The sequence below is a fragment of the Strongylocentrotus purpuratus genome, unplaced genomic scaffold (genome assembly GCF_000002235.5).
Source record: "Strongylocentrotus purpuratus isolate Spur 01 unplaced genomic scaffold, Spur_5.0 spur5_scaffold_11, whole genome shotgun sequence".
NCBI lineage: Eukaryota > Metazoa > Echinodermata > Echinoidea > Camarodonta > Strongylocentrotidae > Strongylocentrotus > Strongylocentrotus purpuratus.
This window is the reverse complement of record NW_022145596.1, coordinates 29,740,881-29,760,134: the sequence shown is the minus strand read 5'-3', so window position 1 is coordinate 29,760,134 and position 19,254 is coordinate 29,740,881. Positions and strand designations below refer to the sequence as shown.

The following is a 19,254-nucleotide window of genomic DNA, read 5'->3' as shown; positions in this document are numbered from 1 at the left end:
TTAATCGCCGAAAATATTACAGGGCTTGTTGATTATTCAATTTCTCGAAAGCGGAAGTGCTTAAGGGGCTAAATTTGTTAGTGCGTATAATCCAACCACAGGGGCATCCAAATATATCAAAACTCAATTTTCGAAATGTTCCCAAAACTTTGCATTACCTTTAAAATAGAATATTGAGCTTCATTTCATTTCTTTAAATACACCCACCATGTCCGCCTTCAACTAGTGACATATCCATATTAAACCACATATTGCTTATCATTTTAAGGCTAAATAGAAAAAGTAACTACAAAATGAGATGACCATACCTATATTACAGAATGTTCCAACCCAGTTTATGTAACAGAGACATACAGAATTCCCGCCAGTCACACTGCAGTCGCCGTTCCCGTTACACAGGTCATCGGGGCACAGTGAAGCTTTAGATAACATTTAAAAGAATAAGTTACAGATCAGGGACCGGTTGCATGAAACTTACCATTGATGGTAACTTTGCCACCAATGGCAACTACCATGGTAACAGGGCTCAACAGCCAATCAAAATCAAGGTTTCAATGGTAGTTACCATTGATGGCAAAGTTATAATCAATGGTAAGTTTTGTGCAACGGGGCCCAGTACAATGTAAGTTAAAAGTACTGTACATCAAATCGAAAGCTTTTACGACACAGCTAAACACTCAAATGGGGGTACTCCAGGTTCAATGGAGTATCCATAAGTCGGCCCCAGGAGGAGCAAAACATTTTTTCCCAGTGTGATCTATACGTTGTAGTAAGGAAACCACTTTTTAAGGGCCTCGGTTTTTGTTCGGGGGAGGTGCGAAATCGTTTACTCGTTATTTATTATCTATATAGTTTTTATAAAAGGTGACTGCATTACAAGCAATCTTGATGCTAAGTCCGTCAAAAGAGTAGAATCCCCACCCCCGCCCGTTGCCCCCTCCTTCAAAATAGTAGTCACGTGTACATGTGAGAATACAATAATATGTTTACATACGCCACTGAAAGGGAAGAAACAAAAATGAATATCAATATCAAATTTTTAGATACAGGGTTTCCAGCGTTTAAATCAAACGAAACGAAAACGTAATTCTCTGTTTACCCCTGATAGAGTTTTCAACATTTCAGGATCAGCACATTTCACATTTTGCTAACCATAGGTAATAATTCTGTAGATACGCTGGTTGCACCAGAGAAAAAACTCTAGCAAAACTCCAACAAATGAAATTCCCTGATTTTTCCCCTGATTTGAATGGTTTTCTGTAAAACTCATTGACTTCTCCCTGACTAGTAAAACGAAATAGAACTCATTTCCCAAGTTTTTTCCAGATTTATTTCCATGATAGTAATCTACCTGACTATATCGTATCCACATGACTGTATAAACAGACAGTTTTCTGCATTTAGCATGCATTTATCATACATGCATAGTTTGAACAGCTCTTTTTCAATCCTTTTTGATAATAATCCTAACAGTATTTGATCTACATGTATATTACCGTTAGTTTTAGTTACACATTCATTTATAAATTATGTTAACCTTATCTTTATATTTTGTTTTATGTATGCACCAGCCAATATGGAGAGTCTCTAGACAGAATTTTTAAATTCTTTTAGGTGATCCTCAGGCATTGGCTGGTGCTAAATATCATTATGTTTATGTTATCATTTGTCAACCTTGTGATGTTTTGTATGTTATCATCTTGCCTGGAAATAAATAAATAAAAAGAAAAATGAATAAGAACTCCCAGATACCTGGACAAATCAGACTTACTCTCACACGTTGTACCAGTGTACCCAACAGTGCAGTTACAATCATATGACCCTGGTCCAGTGGGGACGCAAGAACCACCGTTCGAGCAAACACCGCCAGAAAGACAAACATGAACTAAATGAAGAGAAATTTGAACAAAATTAAAGCTCGTATATAACTTGTTTCATTACAGCTAAAACGTAAATGTTATACTGCACAATGATTTGATATAATTCAAAGCATTGATTATCCAAGTTCTTGAGGTTTTGTCTGAATGATCTCTAACTCTTTGCGTGATTTGTACCATACTTCGTCCGGTCGAACAAGGGCCTGTGTGGTAATTAAATCATAACAATTTATATTTTAATTTATATTTTAATTTATATATGAGGAATTGTTTTTTGTAGGAGAGGAAGACAACACAAAGAAGGAGACGACAAAGAAGAACAGAGAAAGGAGAATAACAACAAAACAGAGGAGAAAAGGAAAAAGAAGAAAAAGAAGAAGGTGATGATGATTATGATGATGATGAAGAAGAAGGAGACATACCATTTTCACAAAATGGACCGGTGATGAGGGAAGAGTCACTGTTACACTGGGTTGTATAGGTAACAGTGACACTACACGTACAGTCATTCTGGCAGGGGTTCGGCCGACATGGATTATCTGAAATCGAAAAGAAACAAGACAATTCTTCCATATCGGAATCGAATCAACTCAATTTTAAAGAGACGTATCCAAACTTTATTTCAATTACGTGTGATAAATTGAAAATTTGAACACGGTCGCAACAACTTTCAGATAATATTTTTAATGGCGATTGTAATGCCATATAGTACATCCCATGGAAAGCATGGTGAGATTACCATTGTTAATCAATTAATTTGTTTTGCTCCACCAATCAATGGGTGGTGGACATGGATATTGAAATTGACTTTAAAGAGAGATTTATTTGAAAGTCTCTGCGGTTGTGTTTCTATAACTCATCAAGATTATTAGATTTTGAGCATTGTTCATATATACAACAGTGGTTCAGTGACGAAGAGCCTAACAAAACGATTAAGTGTAAAATAAAATGATCTATCATACTCATATATACTGCCAACTTCAATATCGAGACATGGCCGGTAGTGAAACAATAACTACCGAATACAATAGAAACAGGTGAGCACATCCGGTACCCGTCTTATAAAGAGTTGCAACTATTTACATCAGAGACCGAGGACTGCAAATTTGCGGCGGTTGATTAGAGGTCGTCTTATAAACAAGGGTTCTACATAATCGAATTTTGTGACTTAAATATAGAACCTATCGGCTAAAATAGTTTCAATCCTGAGAAATCATGGCAATTTTTTTTAAAAGTAAACCTACCAATATTACAGAATGTTCCGACCCAGTTTGACGAGCAGATGCATGTCGGTTCGCCGTCCACTACACCACAGATACCGTTCCCGTTACAGATATCGTTGGAACACCAAGCAGCTTGCCATAAGAGAAAGAAAAAGACAACACATTTCATCAGTTGAAAATAAGTTTCATCGTACAGCTGGGTAGGGTGTTCCTTCTGAATTATTTTGTCATACGATCGTATATCATTTTCTTTTTTATATCCGGTAAATAGAATCAGCCTTTCAATGATTCAATTTTATGATACATTGTAAAATGTAATTATAAAAAAAGCAATAACAACAATAACAAGACGCAGACAAAAAAAATAATCATATTGCTAGAAAGAAATGAGGAAATGTTGGCATGTGCCCCTCCCCCCACTGGGACCGCAACTGTATAGCTAAACAAGGAAACATATACCGTTTATCGTGGTGAATAGAATAATCCTAATGATCATATAAAGCTTTTAATAATTGATATAATTATATATATTATATTTGTTCGCAGAATCATACAAAGCCTTTCAATTGCTTATATTTATCATGATCTGTTTAATAGCCTACCATCTTGACAGCGTTGTCCAAGGAGACCAGCAGGGCACTTACATGTGAATGCATTAACTTCGTCACGACAAGTACCTCCATTAAGACAAGGGTCTGAAGAACACTCGTTAATATCTGTGGTAATGATCGAGAGAGTAAAGATTCGGGTAAGGAAAGTGTTTGTTAAAGAACTGCTTAAATGTCTGTTAATGAAATAATGCTTTTATGTTTTCACACAAACTACAACAAGAATGATTTAGATTATGAATGATTCAGATGTTTTTAATTCATTTTCTACAAACATAAGAAAGCCTACAACGCCTTTCACTTGGAATAAACGCAATTGAAATTAACTTGTATACAGAAAGGTAAAGGTTTATATGGATATATTCTATAGCATTTATATATTCTGTATGCCCAGTTTTTCAGTTTTCTTTGAGGTAACGTGTCTTTGTACTGGTAGTAGGGAAGGGGGACATTCCCAGGAAAAACGAAAAAAGATCTCTTGTCTACTTTACTAGAAACTTATCACTGATTATCATGATAACTACACTACAGATACTGTTCCCGTTACAGATATCATTGGAACACCACTCAGCTTACCATGAGAGAAAGAAGAAGTCAACAAATTTCATCAGTTGAAAATAAGTTAAATTCTTTAAGGACCCACGGCAATGGTACAGCTGGGTAGGGTGTTCCTTCTGAATTATTTTGTCATACGATCGCATATCATTTCCTTTTTTATATCCGGTAAATAGAATCAGCCTATCAATGATTCAATTTTATGATACATTGTAAAATGTAATTATAAAAAAAGCAACTACAACAACAACAAGACGCAGACAAACAAATAACCTTTCCATTCTTTTACGGTTTAAAAATTTATATTTGCGGTTCTTAAGCAGTAAATGATAGCTGACTAAGCTGAGAGTCTGCATGGTTCATGTCAGAAGATTGATTTTTTTCCAACAAATACAAAGAGAAAAACCACATTTTAAAAAAAAACAGGTATCAATATAAACAAACAAGTATCAATTTATATGTAACCACTGAATACAATTATCATACTATTAAGATCTGTTTAAAAACAGTGCAGAGTGTATCTTAGATTGAGTTCAGCAGAGGTAGGCGAAAAGTAACATGATTGTCTTGCGTCTAGCGAAAATTGAATAGACTTACATTCGCAGAGATTTCCGGTATATTCGAGGGGACAAAAACACTCCCCCTCAATTCCATCCGGGACACATGTACCACCATTCCTACATACGCCATTCCGACTACATATGTGAACTGAAAAGAAAGAGAGACAGAGAGGTATAGAGAAATTTAAAATTAAATCAATATTATCAAGAGTGTAATCATTTATTATAATCCATTTCAAGTTATGTAAAAAGAAATGGGGATAAACGGCAGAGTTCCTCTTGAAGTCTTTTTCCATCCCTTGCAATTAATAATGAATTGTTCGAAGATGATATTTTGTTTTCTATTTACCTTCCATAACAATTACAATGTCGGTTTCTTGCAAATCCTCTAAAGAATGTTTTAGATTACTGGTGAACTTCTGTATGTGTCTGGTTATAGATCTGTGGGAAATTCTAGCTTCTACCCTCTCCTTAAACAAGATGTTCATATACATGTGCCGTCATTCTATAAACATAAGATGTAAACCAATAGGCCGAGTGTGTTTGAACACACGAGGGTTTTTGTTTCTATTATCATATGTGGTAGTAAAGAGCTTAAGTTTAATTGCTACTTTCATTTTGCACCTCATCCAGAGAAGGGCAATGACCAATTACTTGAGTTAGCGAATCGTAAGAAAGATCATATATCAAAGAAGCCCTTAAAATGATACATAGGTAAGCCTACCTTGTTCACAAAATGTTCCAGTAATATAGACCGAGTCGCTAGTACATACTGCTGTCGTATCATTCACCACGCTGCATGAGCAATCATTCATACATGGATTCGATGCACAAGGGTCATCTGTACATAAACATTTAATTAGTTAAACTGATAACTGTGTAAAAACAGTAGTTCAGCAATAGGCTCTTTTCATAATATAATCAAATTAAATAGATACGTTGCGTTAAGTGCCTTGTGACGAATTATATAATTGTATTTCAATAGTCAGACTGAAAATTAAATACCTTACATGTTGCTATAAAGGGCAATCCACGACATTTGTCCGACCTAGCAACCCCCTTCTGTCTGTAAATTATATTCTGACTATAGAGATACAATAATATATCACAGGTGAATGTAATAGTTCGTTGCTAGGTAAACGAACACAAGTTTGAACTCATCTTGAATGTGGTTCGTTGAATATATCTATATCTATATATATATAAACATTTATAGAAAAATGTATGAATTCAAACGAGTTATAATCAAATTTACTATATACTTTTCTGGAGACACAAATATAAATCAAGATCGAACAGTGAATTTTCTATATAAGTATAATATGCTACTGGTAAAAATCCAGAGGGAAACCGACTCGTACTAGAACAAGAATAAAGAACTTGACAAGTCAATATATGATTTTTGTTTTAGTTTAGTGCTTAAGAATATGAATTCATGACTTACCGTTCTCACAAATAGCTCCACGAAAACCTTTAGGACACTCACAGGTATATGCATTTAAATGATCCACACAGGTTCCCCCATTTGCACATGCTTCAGCGGAGCAATCATCAATATCTATGGATGTTAGAAAAACAGATTAGAACATTCCTTGTGATTTTGTCACTTTTCAATCAGTTCACAATATTCATGGCGACAAGCTTTAGATTTCAGAGATTGTAATACAGTACATTGAAATAAAGGGAGTTGCCTTTAAGGATATCACATTTCAGGTTTTGGCGTCTATTCAAATTATACAAAGTTGGGGTTCAAAAGACATTACATTTATATGGCAAATAGACCTCTCTAAAACTCACTTGACTTAAGTTGAATTTAATCATATAAAGGACTACACATTTTTGAATAATAATAGGATTTTAATTTAAAAAAAAATAGAAAGTTGATACTTTCGGGCAAGACCCAGCAACCCTAAACAAGTTAAGCCAATGGTATTAGTCGGTTTCCATAGAAAAGCAAATGTGTTTGTTACATTTCAATGTTTTTAAAATTATCTTAGCACAGGCAAACTTTCTTATTAAGTTGGGTAGCAAAATAGAACATACCAATCTGACAGTTAACGCCAGTCCAACCAGAATAACAGTTGCAGCTGTACATGTTCGGCTCGTCCAAACAATCACCGTTGGTACAAGGATTTGATCCACATTCGTTTTCGTCTGTAAATAAAAGGGGCAGTCGCATAAATAATAATAATAATTTTGTTAACTCTGGGAAGCCTCACCAGCATGAAAACTGTTCTTCCTGACGGCCCTACAATTTGTATTACCCTAGCAACAACCGGGTACCCATTTTCACCTGGGTAGTAAGTGTAAAATGTGTAAATGTGGATTAATGTCTTTCCAAAGACGTAAGTGTCGGGCTGGGTTTTAACCCTCAACCCTAGGATTTAGAGTCAAGCAAATGACACACTGCACCTTTTCACCCCGACGCCTCCACAACATCCTTATAGACTAACTATCGACTATCACACCGGACAACAACTTAAAATTGCCTTCATTACTCGAAGATAATGGGCAGTCCTCCTCTGGGGTTTTCCAAAGGATAGTTGTTCTGGGACGGTTAACCCACAAGTAAGCTGTCCAGGAATGCTGTGAAGAATTTAAGTAGTAGGGATGTGATTGGACGAAACCAATCATTCCATATTGCATTTGATTGTATTTGTAAGCATCAATCCAAACTAGAAATAATTAAAACAAAGAAGATTAATGACAGTTTTGTTTTGAATCTGATTGAGGGATTAATAATTTTCTCAATGAACTTTACAATGCATATTGCTAGAAATAAATGAAGAAATGTCGGCAGATGGCCCTGATGCCCCGGGTCTGCCACTGACTAGCTAAACAAACTGACTAAAACAAACTGGTTTTCATAGAAAAGCAAATGTGTTTGTTACATTTCAATGTTTTCGAAATTATCTTAACACAGGGAAACTTTCTTATTAAGTTGGTTAGTAAAATAGAACATACTAATCTGACAGTTCACGCCAGTCCAACCAGAATAACAGTTGCAGCTGTACATGTTCGGCTCGTCCAAACAATCCCCGTTGGTACAAGGATTTGATCCACATTCGTTTTCTTCTGTAAATAAAAGGGGCAGTCGTATAAATAATAATAATAATTTTGTTTACTCTGGGAAGCCTCACCAGCATGAAAACTGTTCTTCCTGACGGCCCTACAATTTGTATTACCCTAGCAACAACCGGGTACCCATTTTCACCTGGGTGGTAAGTGTAAAATGTGTAAATGTGGATTAATGTCTTTCCAAAGACGTAAGTGTCGGGCTGGGTTTTAACCCTCAACCCTAGGATTTAGAGTCAAGCAAATGACACACTGCACCTTTTCACCCCGACGCCTCCACAACATCCTTATAGACTAACTATCGACTATCGAACCGGACAACAACTTAAAATTGCCTTCATTACTCGAAGATAATGGGCAGTCCTCCTCTGGGTTTTTCCAAAGGATAGTTGTTCTGGGACGGTTAACCCACAAGTAAGCTGTCCAGGAATGCTGTGAAGAATTTAAGTAGTAGGGATGTGATTGGACGAAACCAATCATTCCATATTGCATTTGATTGTATTTGTAAGCATCAATCCAAACTAGAAATAATTAAAACAAAGAAGATTAATGACAGTTTTGTTTTGAATCTGATTGAGGGATTAATAATTTTCTCAATGAACTTTACAATGCATATTGCTAGAAATAAATGAAGAAATGTCGGCAAGTGGCCCTGATGCCCCGGGTCTGCCACTTACTAGCTAAACAAACTGACTAAACAAGTAAACATATACCGTCTATCTTGGTGAATAGAATAATCCTAATGATTATGTAAAACTTTTAATAATTGAGAAAAAAATAGCATTTTTTGTTTGTTTCTGGAATTAAATACACCCTTTTGATTTCTTATATTCATCATGATCTGTAAGCCTACCATCTTGACAGCGTTGTCCAATGAGACCAGCACGGCACTCTCATGTGAATGCATTAACTTCGTCATGACAAGTACCTCCATTATTGAGATAAGGGTCTGAAGAACACTCGTTAATATTTGTGGTAATGATCGAGAGAGTAAAGATTCGGGTGTGTTTGTTAAAGAACTGCTTAAATGTCTGTTAATGAAATAATGCTTTTATGTTTTCACACAAACTACAACAAGAATGATGTAGATTATGAATGATTCGGTGTTTTTAATTCATTTCCTACAAACATAAGAGAGCCTACAAGGCCTTTCAGTGGAATAAACGTAATTGAAATGAACTTTTAAAAAGAAAGGTAAAGGTTTATATGGATATTATCTATAGCACTTATATATTCTGTATGTCTTTTTCAGTTTTCTTTGAGGTAACGTGCCTTTGTACTGGCAGCAAGAGAAGGTGAACATTCCCAGTGAAAATGAAAAAAGATCACTTGTCTACTTTACTGAAAACTTATCACTGATTATCATAATAATTGAACTATTCAATGACTGAAATGATTGGTTGGGTTTCACCGATAAATATAAAACTGCAAAATGTATGACATAAATATTTTTAAAATATAAGGAAAAATAAAGTTATTGATATGAGTATTACAATTTTACTTTTTTTTATAAAGAAAAAGCCCTACTTGTTTCACAATCTATGATAGTCCATCCGGGATCGCAGATACAACGATAGCGATTTCTGCCGCTGATGCAAAAACCATTAACACAAGTATCGGACTAACTACCTATTGACTATCGCACCGGATAACAACTTAAAATTGCCTTCATTACTCCAGCAGTCCTCCTCTGGGGTTTTCGAGAGGATTGTTGTTCAGGTACGGTTACCCTACAAGTAAGCTGTCCGGGAATGCTGAGAAGAATTTAAGTAGTAGGGATGTGATTGGACGAAACCATTTATTCCATATTGCATTCGATTATATTTTTAGAAAAAGAAAAAGTCCTACCTGTTTCACAATCTGTGCCAGTCCATCCGGGATCGCAGAAACAAAGATAGCGATTGCTGCCGCTGGTGCAAAAACCATTAACACAAGGAGCGGAAACACATTTGTCAGGTTCTGTCGAAAAAATGTCGGAATAAATATATTTATTAATACATGAATAGATAATCAAATATTTTTTAAGAAAATGAATAGCTCATTAGCGAACTGTAACTGATATAATGATATAACATTCTACTTTGATTAATGTTCATCTTTTCATTTCTTAATTGAGATGCCACTTTGTGCAATCTGGGACCTGGAATGCGCCGTTGAGATCCTGATATTCCATATTAAGTCATGAGCTTATTACAATAGGCCTGTGGAAAATAGATATTCTTTATATAAGTTAATGCATCGATACAGACGAGTACTCTAAATAACTTAAAATTTAATTTGCGTAATCGATGTGTGTTGAAAATTAATAATAGATAAATAAATAATAATAATGACCGACTGTGTTTGAATAACATCCATGCAATATTATTTCAGGCATTTCAAGATCTTTATAATGATCAGTTGTTGATATTCAGGGTTATTAATGCTGGCCATACTATCGATAATCATGTCAAGAAAAAGGAAAAAGGAAAAAGAAACAACGACTGCCATGTTTTAGGATCTCGTTATTAAGACTTACTCTCCAAACAACGTTCCCCCGTGAAGCCTTCAGCGCATGTGCAAGTAAAACGGTTTAATTCATCAGTACACGTAGCTTCGTTATGGCAAGGATTTGAAGAACACTCGTCAAAATATATGTGATAGTGACCATGAAAAGTCCATGCAATATATTAGACATGGAGGTTATATGAATTTATCAAATTATATTCAGAACAAAATAAGTTTTCTACAATAAGGAATGATACGCACGAAATTTTCATGGAGGTCTACAGATATGATGGAAGTAATATCATCGTACTTTTTCAGACTACTAACTGTTATCATTCTTATGTTGTTTCTATAATAATATCACCATGATTTGACTAATCATCGTCAATTTGTCACTTCTTTTCTTCAGGTAGATAATGTGATATCTACAGATTTCTTATTCTGTATATATATATATATATATATATACTCCTTTGCAAGTAGCAGAATAGCCGAATATATTTTCATAAATTACCATTTAACAGCCCATTCGACAGGGAATACGCCTGCGTCAGCGATCCTTTGAATTAAGGAATCCTCAGACCTTTGACCGTTCGACAAGATGCGTCAATTTCTGAAGTAGGACTCCGTCAAAAAGTTATGCGGTATTTAGCATGACATACATGACATACGAAGTTGATAATATATGACGCCAGCATGCCAAAGTGAAACCAAAAATGCAGAGTGCAAACATTGCTTGTTTTGAATAACTGGTCAAACGCAAATTATCTTCGTAGAACTTGATAAGTGCGGGTAATAACGTATTGGAAATAACGCCTCGTATGCTTAATTAAAAACTGCAATGAATATTCTTCTCTAATACCTATGTTACAGTTCACACCGGTCCACCCTGGCTGACAGGTACAATTATACATATTCGGCTCATCAATACAGTCACCGTTGAGGCAAGGATTGGATGCACATTCGTTGATGTCTAGAGACAAAACAGATATCAACCGAGACAAGACTGGCTCTTATGGGTGTTGATCAATAAGTCACTTATTACATTCTAGGCTTCAAGACAAACAACACATGTACATCGAAAACCGATGCTTCCAGGACTAAAATAACAAAAGTATCTCTCAAAGTCATATTTCAATATTTTAAACAAAAACCATATTATACATACAAGGAACTAAATCTTCAAAGAAAATTTTGTTTGTCTAAGTCTAAGTTTGATCAGTTTGCAATTTTTAAAGTAAGGTGATTTCTGTAATAAAACGAAATAAATTTAACAATAAGGTTTTAATCATCTACCAGTCTTTGAATTTAATAGGTAATCTTTCTTCCAGTCCTGGACCTCGTCAATTGTATGGATGAACGTGACTGAAAAGGACAATTAGTGAATGAGAGAAAGAATGTAAGAGGAGGAATATTAGAGTAGTTACCATTATTTCATATATTTTATCCCCACCGAAAATAGGAAAGCGAAACTATTGATTTTATGAGGCATAATACATCGTAAATGTGTTTTTTTTATTTATTTTTTATCTCACCTTCCTGACAGCGTTGCCCCGAGAAACCATTAGGACAGGAACACGTGAATGCCCCTATTCCATCTGTACATGTACCTCCATTGGCACAAGGATTGGAGGAACAATCGTCAATATCTGTTTGATATAATGGTTGGCATATATCAATGACGGTAATTCTAAACATTTATAATAATAATAATAATATTTAATTTTTATATAGCGCTTTATACAAATGTCTCTAAGCGCTTTACACATATACTATTACCCCGGTCATTGGATTCAGTGATTTCCCGCACACACTGAGTGCACAATCTCCACTCCCTGGGGAGCATTCCAGCCGGGCGTTACTTGACTCTCACAAGCTGTTTGACCAACAATGACATCCTACCGGGTACCCATTTGACACCTGGGTGAGAGTAGCAAGTGCAGGTTAATATCTTGCCAAAGGATATTAGTGCCGTGTCGGAATTCGAACCCTCGACCTTCGCATCTCCAGTCAAGCGCCTTAAACCACTCGACCACGACACTCCTATATTTGGACCTCTTCCAGCATTTGATTAGCCGGATGTTCTCACGGTATCTACATGCATTGGTGACTAAATGATCCGTCGTTCGAGAGTATCTAATACGACATTCGGAAATACCTCAAAGCATATATAAATCTTATTCAAACAAATCATTGCCGAGTGTTCCTTTTCATTTTAAATCAAGTCTTAAGGATCTAAGTTAATCTTATTTCAAATTCGAATTCAGCTATATTCTATCTATAATCATCTTTTACATGGTTATTAAAAGAAAGAATTCATTATAACCCGCCATTAATGCTTAGGTCACATTTGCCGCGGCGGCCGTGCGGTCTAAAACATCTACTGCCAATAGCAATTATAGGACCGTCGCAGAATTCCCACGTTCACATACGGTAGTGGTCACATATGTTAGGGTAGCCGCAAGGTGCCTGCAAGGCGGCCGAAGGGGGCCAGACTGATGCTACCGCTTCATCTCTGGAGTATATAAAAGGCAAGCCTACCGTACGTTCCACGTACGGTCTCCGTGGAACCGCCCTACAGCATGGCTACGGCGTGTCTAATCGCTACGACGAACCTAGAAATGAAAACAGTTATAACTCTAAGGGTGACCCTGAGGCCATCGCAAATTATCTGCGGCCGCCGCAAGTATCTGTCGATTTCGGGGGCGTACGGCCGCCGTATCCTAGCCGTAGAGCAAATGTGACCGAGGCATAAGGACATGTAAGAATGCAAGGAAAATATTATGTATATGTGAACACGACATGGTATCCATATGTTATGTCCACGGTGAAAACCTACTTTGTCCACATCGTTGACCACTATAACCCGCCAAACAATTACATGAGAATGCATTGATCCCGTCCGTGCAGGTTGCTCCATTCAAGCAGGGTTCAGAATCGCACTCTTTGATCTCTGAGACATAAAGAAAAAAGAAAAATTTATCAAACCACGAAGTCAAGCCAGAATTTTCTTTGAAATACATTGTAGTTTTCATTATAAAATCGCCAATACTTCCGAAAAATCAACTTAAGTCAATTTTAACAGCCATTTCTACCACTTTTTGAAATACGGAAACATTACAATGTCGTATTACATAACCCGAACCTGATTTCTATGAGATGCACAATAGAGTATTGAACACAGGCTCATTCATACAAAAGTAACATTGATGGCGAGAGGAATTAGTTTGTTTTTATATTGTGAATTATGAATATAGCGCATTACAAACCTTCCTCACAGCGTAAACCAATCACACCATCGGGGCAGCGACAATTATAGTGATCTATTTCGTCATCACATGATCCTTCATTCAAGCACGGATTCGAGGAACACTCGTTAATATCTGTGTCGAAAAACAGAGTTGGAAGGAATTATTGACTATATCATGTATTTTAACATTGGTATGGAGTTGCGGTTAGATTACTTTTCAAACTATCATGTTATTTTAATAGATTAGATTTAATCGTGAATTACACAACATAAAAAGAAGTCCCATTATCATTTGAAACCACCATTTCCCCTTATCAGACACTCACCAATTTTCATAAAACATTCAACAATTAATTTCCTTACATAAAACTGATAATTATTGGAAATTTAACTTGGACTTGAAGAATGTGAGGAACAAGTATAAGAAGTCTAAAGCTGGAATTCTTGAAGAATTTGACACATAGCTTACACAAAATGAATCAAATTTTTCGATCCGGGCAAAACATTAAAAAAACGCACTTAATAAAATGTACAGTGGTGGAACGAAACCGGCTGCACAGAGATTTGTGATCTCTTTTGTGCACAGAGCATGACTGATGCGTTTTTCTTCAATTCCAATAGGGTCCAATTAGCTCCAAACGTTGATACGTCTCTGAGAGGACTTTAAGAAGGCAATTGTATGAGTGGAAAGCATTTACAGAAGTATTACTTTGTCATTACTATGCAGTGACGGTGACGCCTATTTTGAACACATTACAGCTTTCGAAATAGTCACTCCACATTTATTGATATGGCTTAGTAACTTTTGACTCAGAGCCCTAACAAGGATAACAGATGCAATAAAAGGTAAACAACTGTCGCATATTGTGCCCGATTGTGTCCAAAGGAAATTGAACTTTAAAATCTTTATCAAAAGGGAGGTTTTAGATCACTGTTTTTCGAAAGAGAAATGAGTGTGTTTTTGTTTCTATTCAAAAAAGTTCACAGTCGTGAATATTTATTAGAAAATGCAGCCATAAAAGAAAAACGTAATTGTTGCCAATTTGAAGAAGAAATTGTGATTAATTTCCCCCTTTGTCAAAACATTCTTTCCCAAAAGGGTTAATATGAGAACCTACCTTGCTCACAACGAAGACCAGTATAACCACCGGGACAGGTGCATGTAAATCTGATTATCTCATTCGAGCAGATTCCCTCATTCAAACACGGGTGAGAAGTACATGGATTGATCTCTATAAAGACGAAATGTTTATGGAAGAAACGTCACAAAGATGTCAATTTGTCTATAATCGATTGCATCTTTACAATTTCATAACTTTATTATTTTTCATTAAATTTTTAATCCAAAATTTCACTGCAATCTGATTTTACTGCTTATATTAATGAATATAATGTGTCACCTTTCAAGTTTCCAAATTATAATAGTGTGGATTTCCATTTTACTTGCTATGTCATGAGTGCAATTATTTGTTTTCGCATACATGCCTGTGATCACATAGCTAAAACAAAACTACCTACAGATGATCCAAGAGAGAAAAAAGCCTGTTTAAAGGATTTTTGGGTTTATTTCTCAATACAAGAACCACCCGATTCCAGTATGCAATATGTTAGTCTAGACGTAAAGAATACCAAATAACACTCGAATTTTGCTTATCAAAAATTCCTTTAAACAGTGCGATTAAGCGCATGCTTATCTCAAAGATGTAACTAATGTCTCCTACAATCGTTTTTTTGGTTTTGTTTATCATTTTTGATCCGTTTTATCACTTGCATGACTTTTATAATGGCTAAACCATTTCCGTTCAAACATATTTTATCACGATATACTTTGTATATTGGCATCCACACATTTGATCTAGAAAGTGAAATGTTTAAACGGTTTCTTGCATTGTTATGCAGTGAAATATTAGTTATTTCTTTGTTGTTGTTTTTTCCCGATTGTATTATTCTTTATTCAAATATCTAATACGGAATACAGAAATATGACAAGGCCTCAAGCCTAAGGCATATTACTATATCTCTGTGTGTTATTCCATTATCCAATATTTAATCTGTATTGTGGCGCATTAATCTGTTATTGTTTGATGTTGTTTCTATATGTTCACACTACGTAATGTGATGAAGCATGCAGAAATGAATAACTAAATCAATTGGTCGAAATAGATTTCTTTTTCTGACAAGACTGAATATCATTTTATGACATACCTTCTTCACATCGCAGCCCCTGGTAGCCAAATGGACAGTGGCAGGTAAATGAGTTGAATTTGTTTTCACATGAACCTCCATTCATACAAGGATCAGGGGAACACTTGTTTTTTTCTATGTAGTGATAAAACGTAAGGCATTCAGCATTTAGAAGTACAGATAAAGTCAAACATTACAATATCGTATGCAATATATCACAGTATTTGAAATGTATATTGCCGGAAGCCTTCAACTTCCGGCAACTGAAGGCTTCCGGCAAAATACATTTCAAATACTGTGATATATTGCATACAATAATGTAGATTTTAGGATACCTAAGCATTTACGGTTCCCTTTTTTCATTTACATACAGATGCAGCTGTAGGTTCACTACACATTCGAATTGTATAACAGGCACACAGAAAATACAAATTTCCTAAAACAATCTGTGACAAGGAAGAAAAGGTTGTTGAAAAAGCAACAAACGTGCACAACGTCCCAAAACCAACAAAGATTTTAAAAAGTATTAAACAAGTAATAATGAGAAGCTCGATAGAAGAAAAAAACAGAATGGAAAAAAGATCTTTATATGACAAACCCTTTTCACACTTTTGACCCTCAAAACCATCTACACAGCTGCAGTAATAATAGTCAGGTGCAGTCTGAGGTTCAATACAGGTTCCCTCGTTCATGCAGGGTTGGGAAGCACATTCATCGATATCTGTTGAAATAAAATAAGTTAAAGAGATTATATTTAAAGGTACTATGTCCCATTTGCAGGCCAAAAATGAAAAGGTTAAATTCCAACGGCATTTGAAAGTAAATACTAATTAAGAACTTCCCTAAAAAAAAGGGGGGGGCTTGAAAATGTCTCTAAGTGGGAAAATAACGACTTTTAGTTGTCAAATCGACTTAAGAGCTATAAAGCCAGTACGTAATAGTCTGATTTTCAGACCATTGTACCGAATGGTCGTTGATTTTATGCTGTGCAAAGATTCAATCAGTTTAATTTTGTCCATTACAAGAAGTGGGTTATTGATGTAGACAAATGCTCATATACCCTTTACAGCTCATTTTATGTATGTTTTTACCAAAGAAGAAAAAAGCCACTCAGTCACTCAATAGTGTCTGACAGTGAAGTCTAGCCAGTAAACAGGTTCCCTTGCATAATTTGAGTATTAGGACACTGCTAACGTTTAAATTTCACAGATAGGACATACATGACATATTCATTATTCCTGCAAAGTTCTACAGAATTTGATGTTGGCTGCAAAAGGGACATAGTATCTTTAACATATAAACAATTAATAAAAGTCAATATTTTGAAAATAAGTATACTCCTTTCTAAACCATGTGTTTAGATATATAAGAATTACCTAAACAAGCTTTACATTCACTATACCTTCCTTCGCCTTGTTTATATACATATCATCAACTAAGCGAAGTAGGTCCCCTTTATGTTTTTCATTACCTTTTATTTAACTTTCTCTGCCCTTTCCGACGCCATATATGCAATAAACACCAATGCAACTATGATACTAAGTATTACAATTATGGGGTCGAACATGCAATATTTCAGAAAAAAAATTGCTCTTGATCATCATTCATCCACGTTAAACTTCCGTAAAACTGACAACGCATTATTTCCATTGTATGCCCATTTTATATGTAATATAACAGCACATGCGTATTCATTCTAAAGTATCTTTTTTTTTTAAATGTCGGTTAGTGAAAATGAATCTTGTATCTTGAATCTCGACTCTACATTTCACAAAATCATGAAAGCTTACCTGTCTGACAGTATTGTCCTGTATAGCCTCCAGAACAGTTACAAGTAAACATGTTTATTCCATCCACACAAAACCCTCCATTCTCACAAGGATCCGAAGAACACTCATTAGTGTCTGTGGATTAAAGAAAAGCCGGTTCAGTAAATATATCATCGATTTCAAAATATGTTATCGTCGAAGGCTTGTTTAGGTATGAAGAAGTAAACCGCGGCGGTTTTTTTAACCTCTTTTAAATAAATGTTTTAATGAATGGGATATGCGTGGAACAAATGGACTATGCATATTATATTAAATGAGTTTCGTGTTATGAGACACAGAAATGGGAAGCGTATTACCCTTTATTAGGCCACCATAAATACATTTAAAAACGCTGCGGTTTACCGCGTCATATCTGAGCAAAAATGTTCATAGTTAGTTATTCTTACATTTAAAGAGAAGGTTGAGTTCTGGGAAGAGGTGAAAAATAATTTATTGAGTGTTATCATTGTTATTACGCAAGTGTGGAAGAACATCAGATCAAACATGTTCCCTGAAAAGCACGGCTCTTCAAATGCCTTCATGTTCTAAATATGTCATGTAACATCGTAAAAATCCGGGGTAGGATTTTTACGCCACGTGTTCGTGTAGTCCCATATACATCTTTCTGTGTACTGGGTTTGTAACTTTACCAAGACTTGGCCAAATTTATTATCATTTTGATGATTCCAGAACCTTGCAATACACACAAAAACTTATATGCTAGATGATCAACCTTTTCTGATCGATTCCAAACCGTTTCTTTCACAATGTAATCTCATGACTAGAACTCAACTTCATGTTAATCAATAGCATAGAACACGATATCAAAGACTTTCGAAACAATTCACAAAAATCGATTTGTGTAGCCTTATTCATTACTTACAGGAATGTGTGAACATCACAATGCCGTTTCACGGAATTAAGAAAAAAAGATTGTTATTGGACATAGACAAGGTAGTGAAAATGTCCTGGAGTCACTTTTCCAAAGTCTTGTTAGAGTTACATCTGCATCGATTTGCTCCGAAGGGAAATACCGAGTGTGATTTATATATCATAAATACACATTTTTCTGGAGTGGATTACATGAGCTCAACGAACTTGGTGGAAACTTTAAGGGATAGTTGAGTTCTGTTCTCAGACCTCAAATGCCTTCAAAGTGCATGGTTAATGCTCTTATTATTATCTATGGCATTTCTAGTGCCCTTTTAGAACCTAAAATTGCTATGAAGATACTTTTAGACCCCAAAATGTTTGAAATCTAGCCAATACAATCATACCAATTCAGCTCCACTTTCAAACAAATACGGTGACCGTTAATTAATTATTTAATTAAAGATAACAATACATGGGCTGGCTGGTTGTGCGTAATATAACCAACACGAAAATGCCTACATAAGAGCCAACATTGGCATTGGCTGAAATACGACGTAAAAGGCGCTATTTCAACGGGTTTTCAAATTATCTCATATTTATGGTGGTACATAAGTATTAGAAATCGTAATATTTATGGATATTTCAGCCGTCTCTGAACCGATTTTGATCAAACAAAGATGATTTTGTCATTTAAATTGTATGTTCTTTCAAATTTGACACTCAGTTGTTCACTATCTCACAAAAAAAAAATTGT

The 19,254-nt window shown here is 35.4% G+C and overlaps 2 protein-coding genes across 2 annotated transcripts in view; both read right to left on the bottom strand.

Moving 5' to 3' along the window:
• LOC105439422 (neurogenic locus notch homolog protein 1-like) overlaps nucleotides 1-19,254 on the bottom strand; it is a 38,247-nt gene that overhangs the window by 6,020 nt on the left and 12,973 nt on the right. The window contains exons 7-19 of the mRNA XM_030980214.1: nucleotides 17,610-17,723; nucleotides 16,418-16,540; nucleotides 15,841-15,954; nucleotides 14,754-14,867; nucleotides 13,655-13,768; nucleotides 13,225-13,338; nucleotides 6,268-6,381; nucleotides 4,861-4,971; nucleotides 3,703-3,816; nucleotides 3,122-3,232; nucleotides 2,300-2,416; nucleotides 1,667-1,885; nucleotides 309-419 (exon numbers count right to left, since the gene is read on the bottom strand). Of these exons, the coding sequence (XP_030836074.1) occupies nucleotides 309-419; nucleotides 1,667-1,885; nucleotides 2,300-2,416; nucleotides 3,122-3,232; nucleotides 3,703-3,816; nucleotides 4,861-4,971; nucleotides 6,268-6,381; nucleotides 13,225-13,338; nucleotides 13,655-13,768; nucleotides 14,754-14,867; nucleotides 15,841-15,954; nucleotides 16,418-16,540; nucleotides 17,610-17,723 (1,590 nt within the window). The remainder of the gene's footprint in view (nucleotides 1-308; nucleotides 420-1,666; nucleotides 1,886-2,299; nucleotides 2,417-3,121; nucleotides 3,233-3,702; nucleotides 3,817-4,860; nucleotides 4,972-6,267; nucleotides 6,382-13,224; nucleotides 13,339-13,654; nucleotides 13,769-14,753; nucleotides 14,868-15,840; nucleotides 15,955-16,417; nucleotides 16,541-17,609; nucleotides 17,724-19,254) is intronic.
• LOC105439423 (fibropellin-3-like) lies at nucleotides 5,478-7,894 on the bottom strand. Its single transcript, XM_030981135.1, has 4 exons — nucleotides 7,788-7,894; nucleotides 6,867-6,977; nucleotides 6,268-6,381; nucleotides 5,478-5,664 (listed from the first exon to the last, which is right to left on the bottom strand). The coding sequence occupies exons 1-4, from the start codon at nucleotides 7,837-7,839 to the stop codon at nucleotides 5,522-5,524; spliced, it is 420 nt and encodes a 139-aa protein (XP_030836995.1). The 5' UTR covers nucleotides 7,840-7,894; the 3' UTR covers nucleotides 5,478-5,521.

Bases quoted from the DNA above. Each gene is read 5' to 3' on its own strand.
- LOC105439423 (XM_030981135.1), bottom strand. From the start codon at position 7,839: ATGTACAGCTGCAACTGTTATTCTGGTTGGACTGGCGTGAACTGTCAG. The intron at 6,382-6,866 runs GTATGTTCTATT...TAACATCCATAG, and splicing joins TGGCGTTAACTGTCAGATTG to ATATTGATGATTGCTCCGCT. The intron at 5,665-6,267 runs GTAAGTCATGAA...GTTTATGTACAG, and splicing joins TGGAGCTATTTGTGAGAACG to ATGACCCTTGTGCATCGAAT.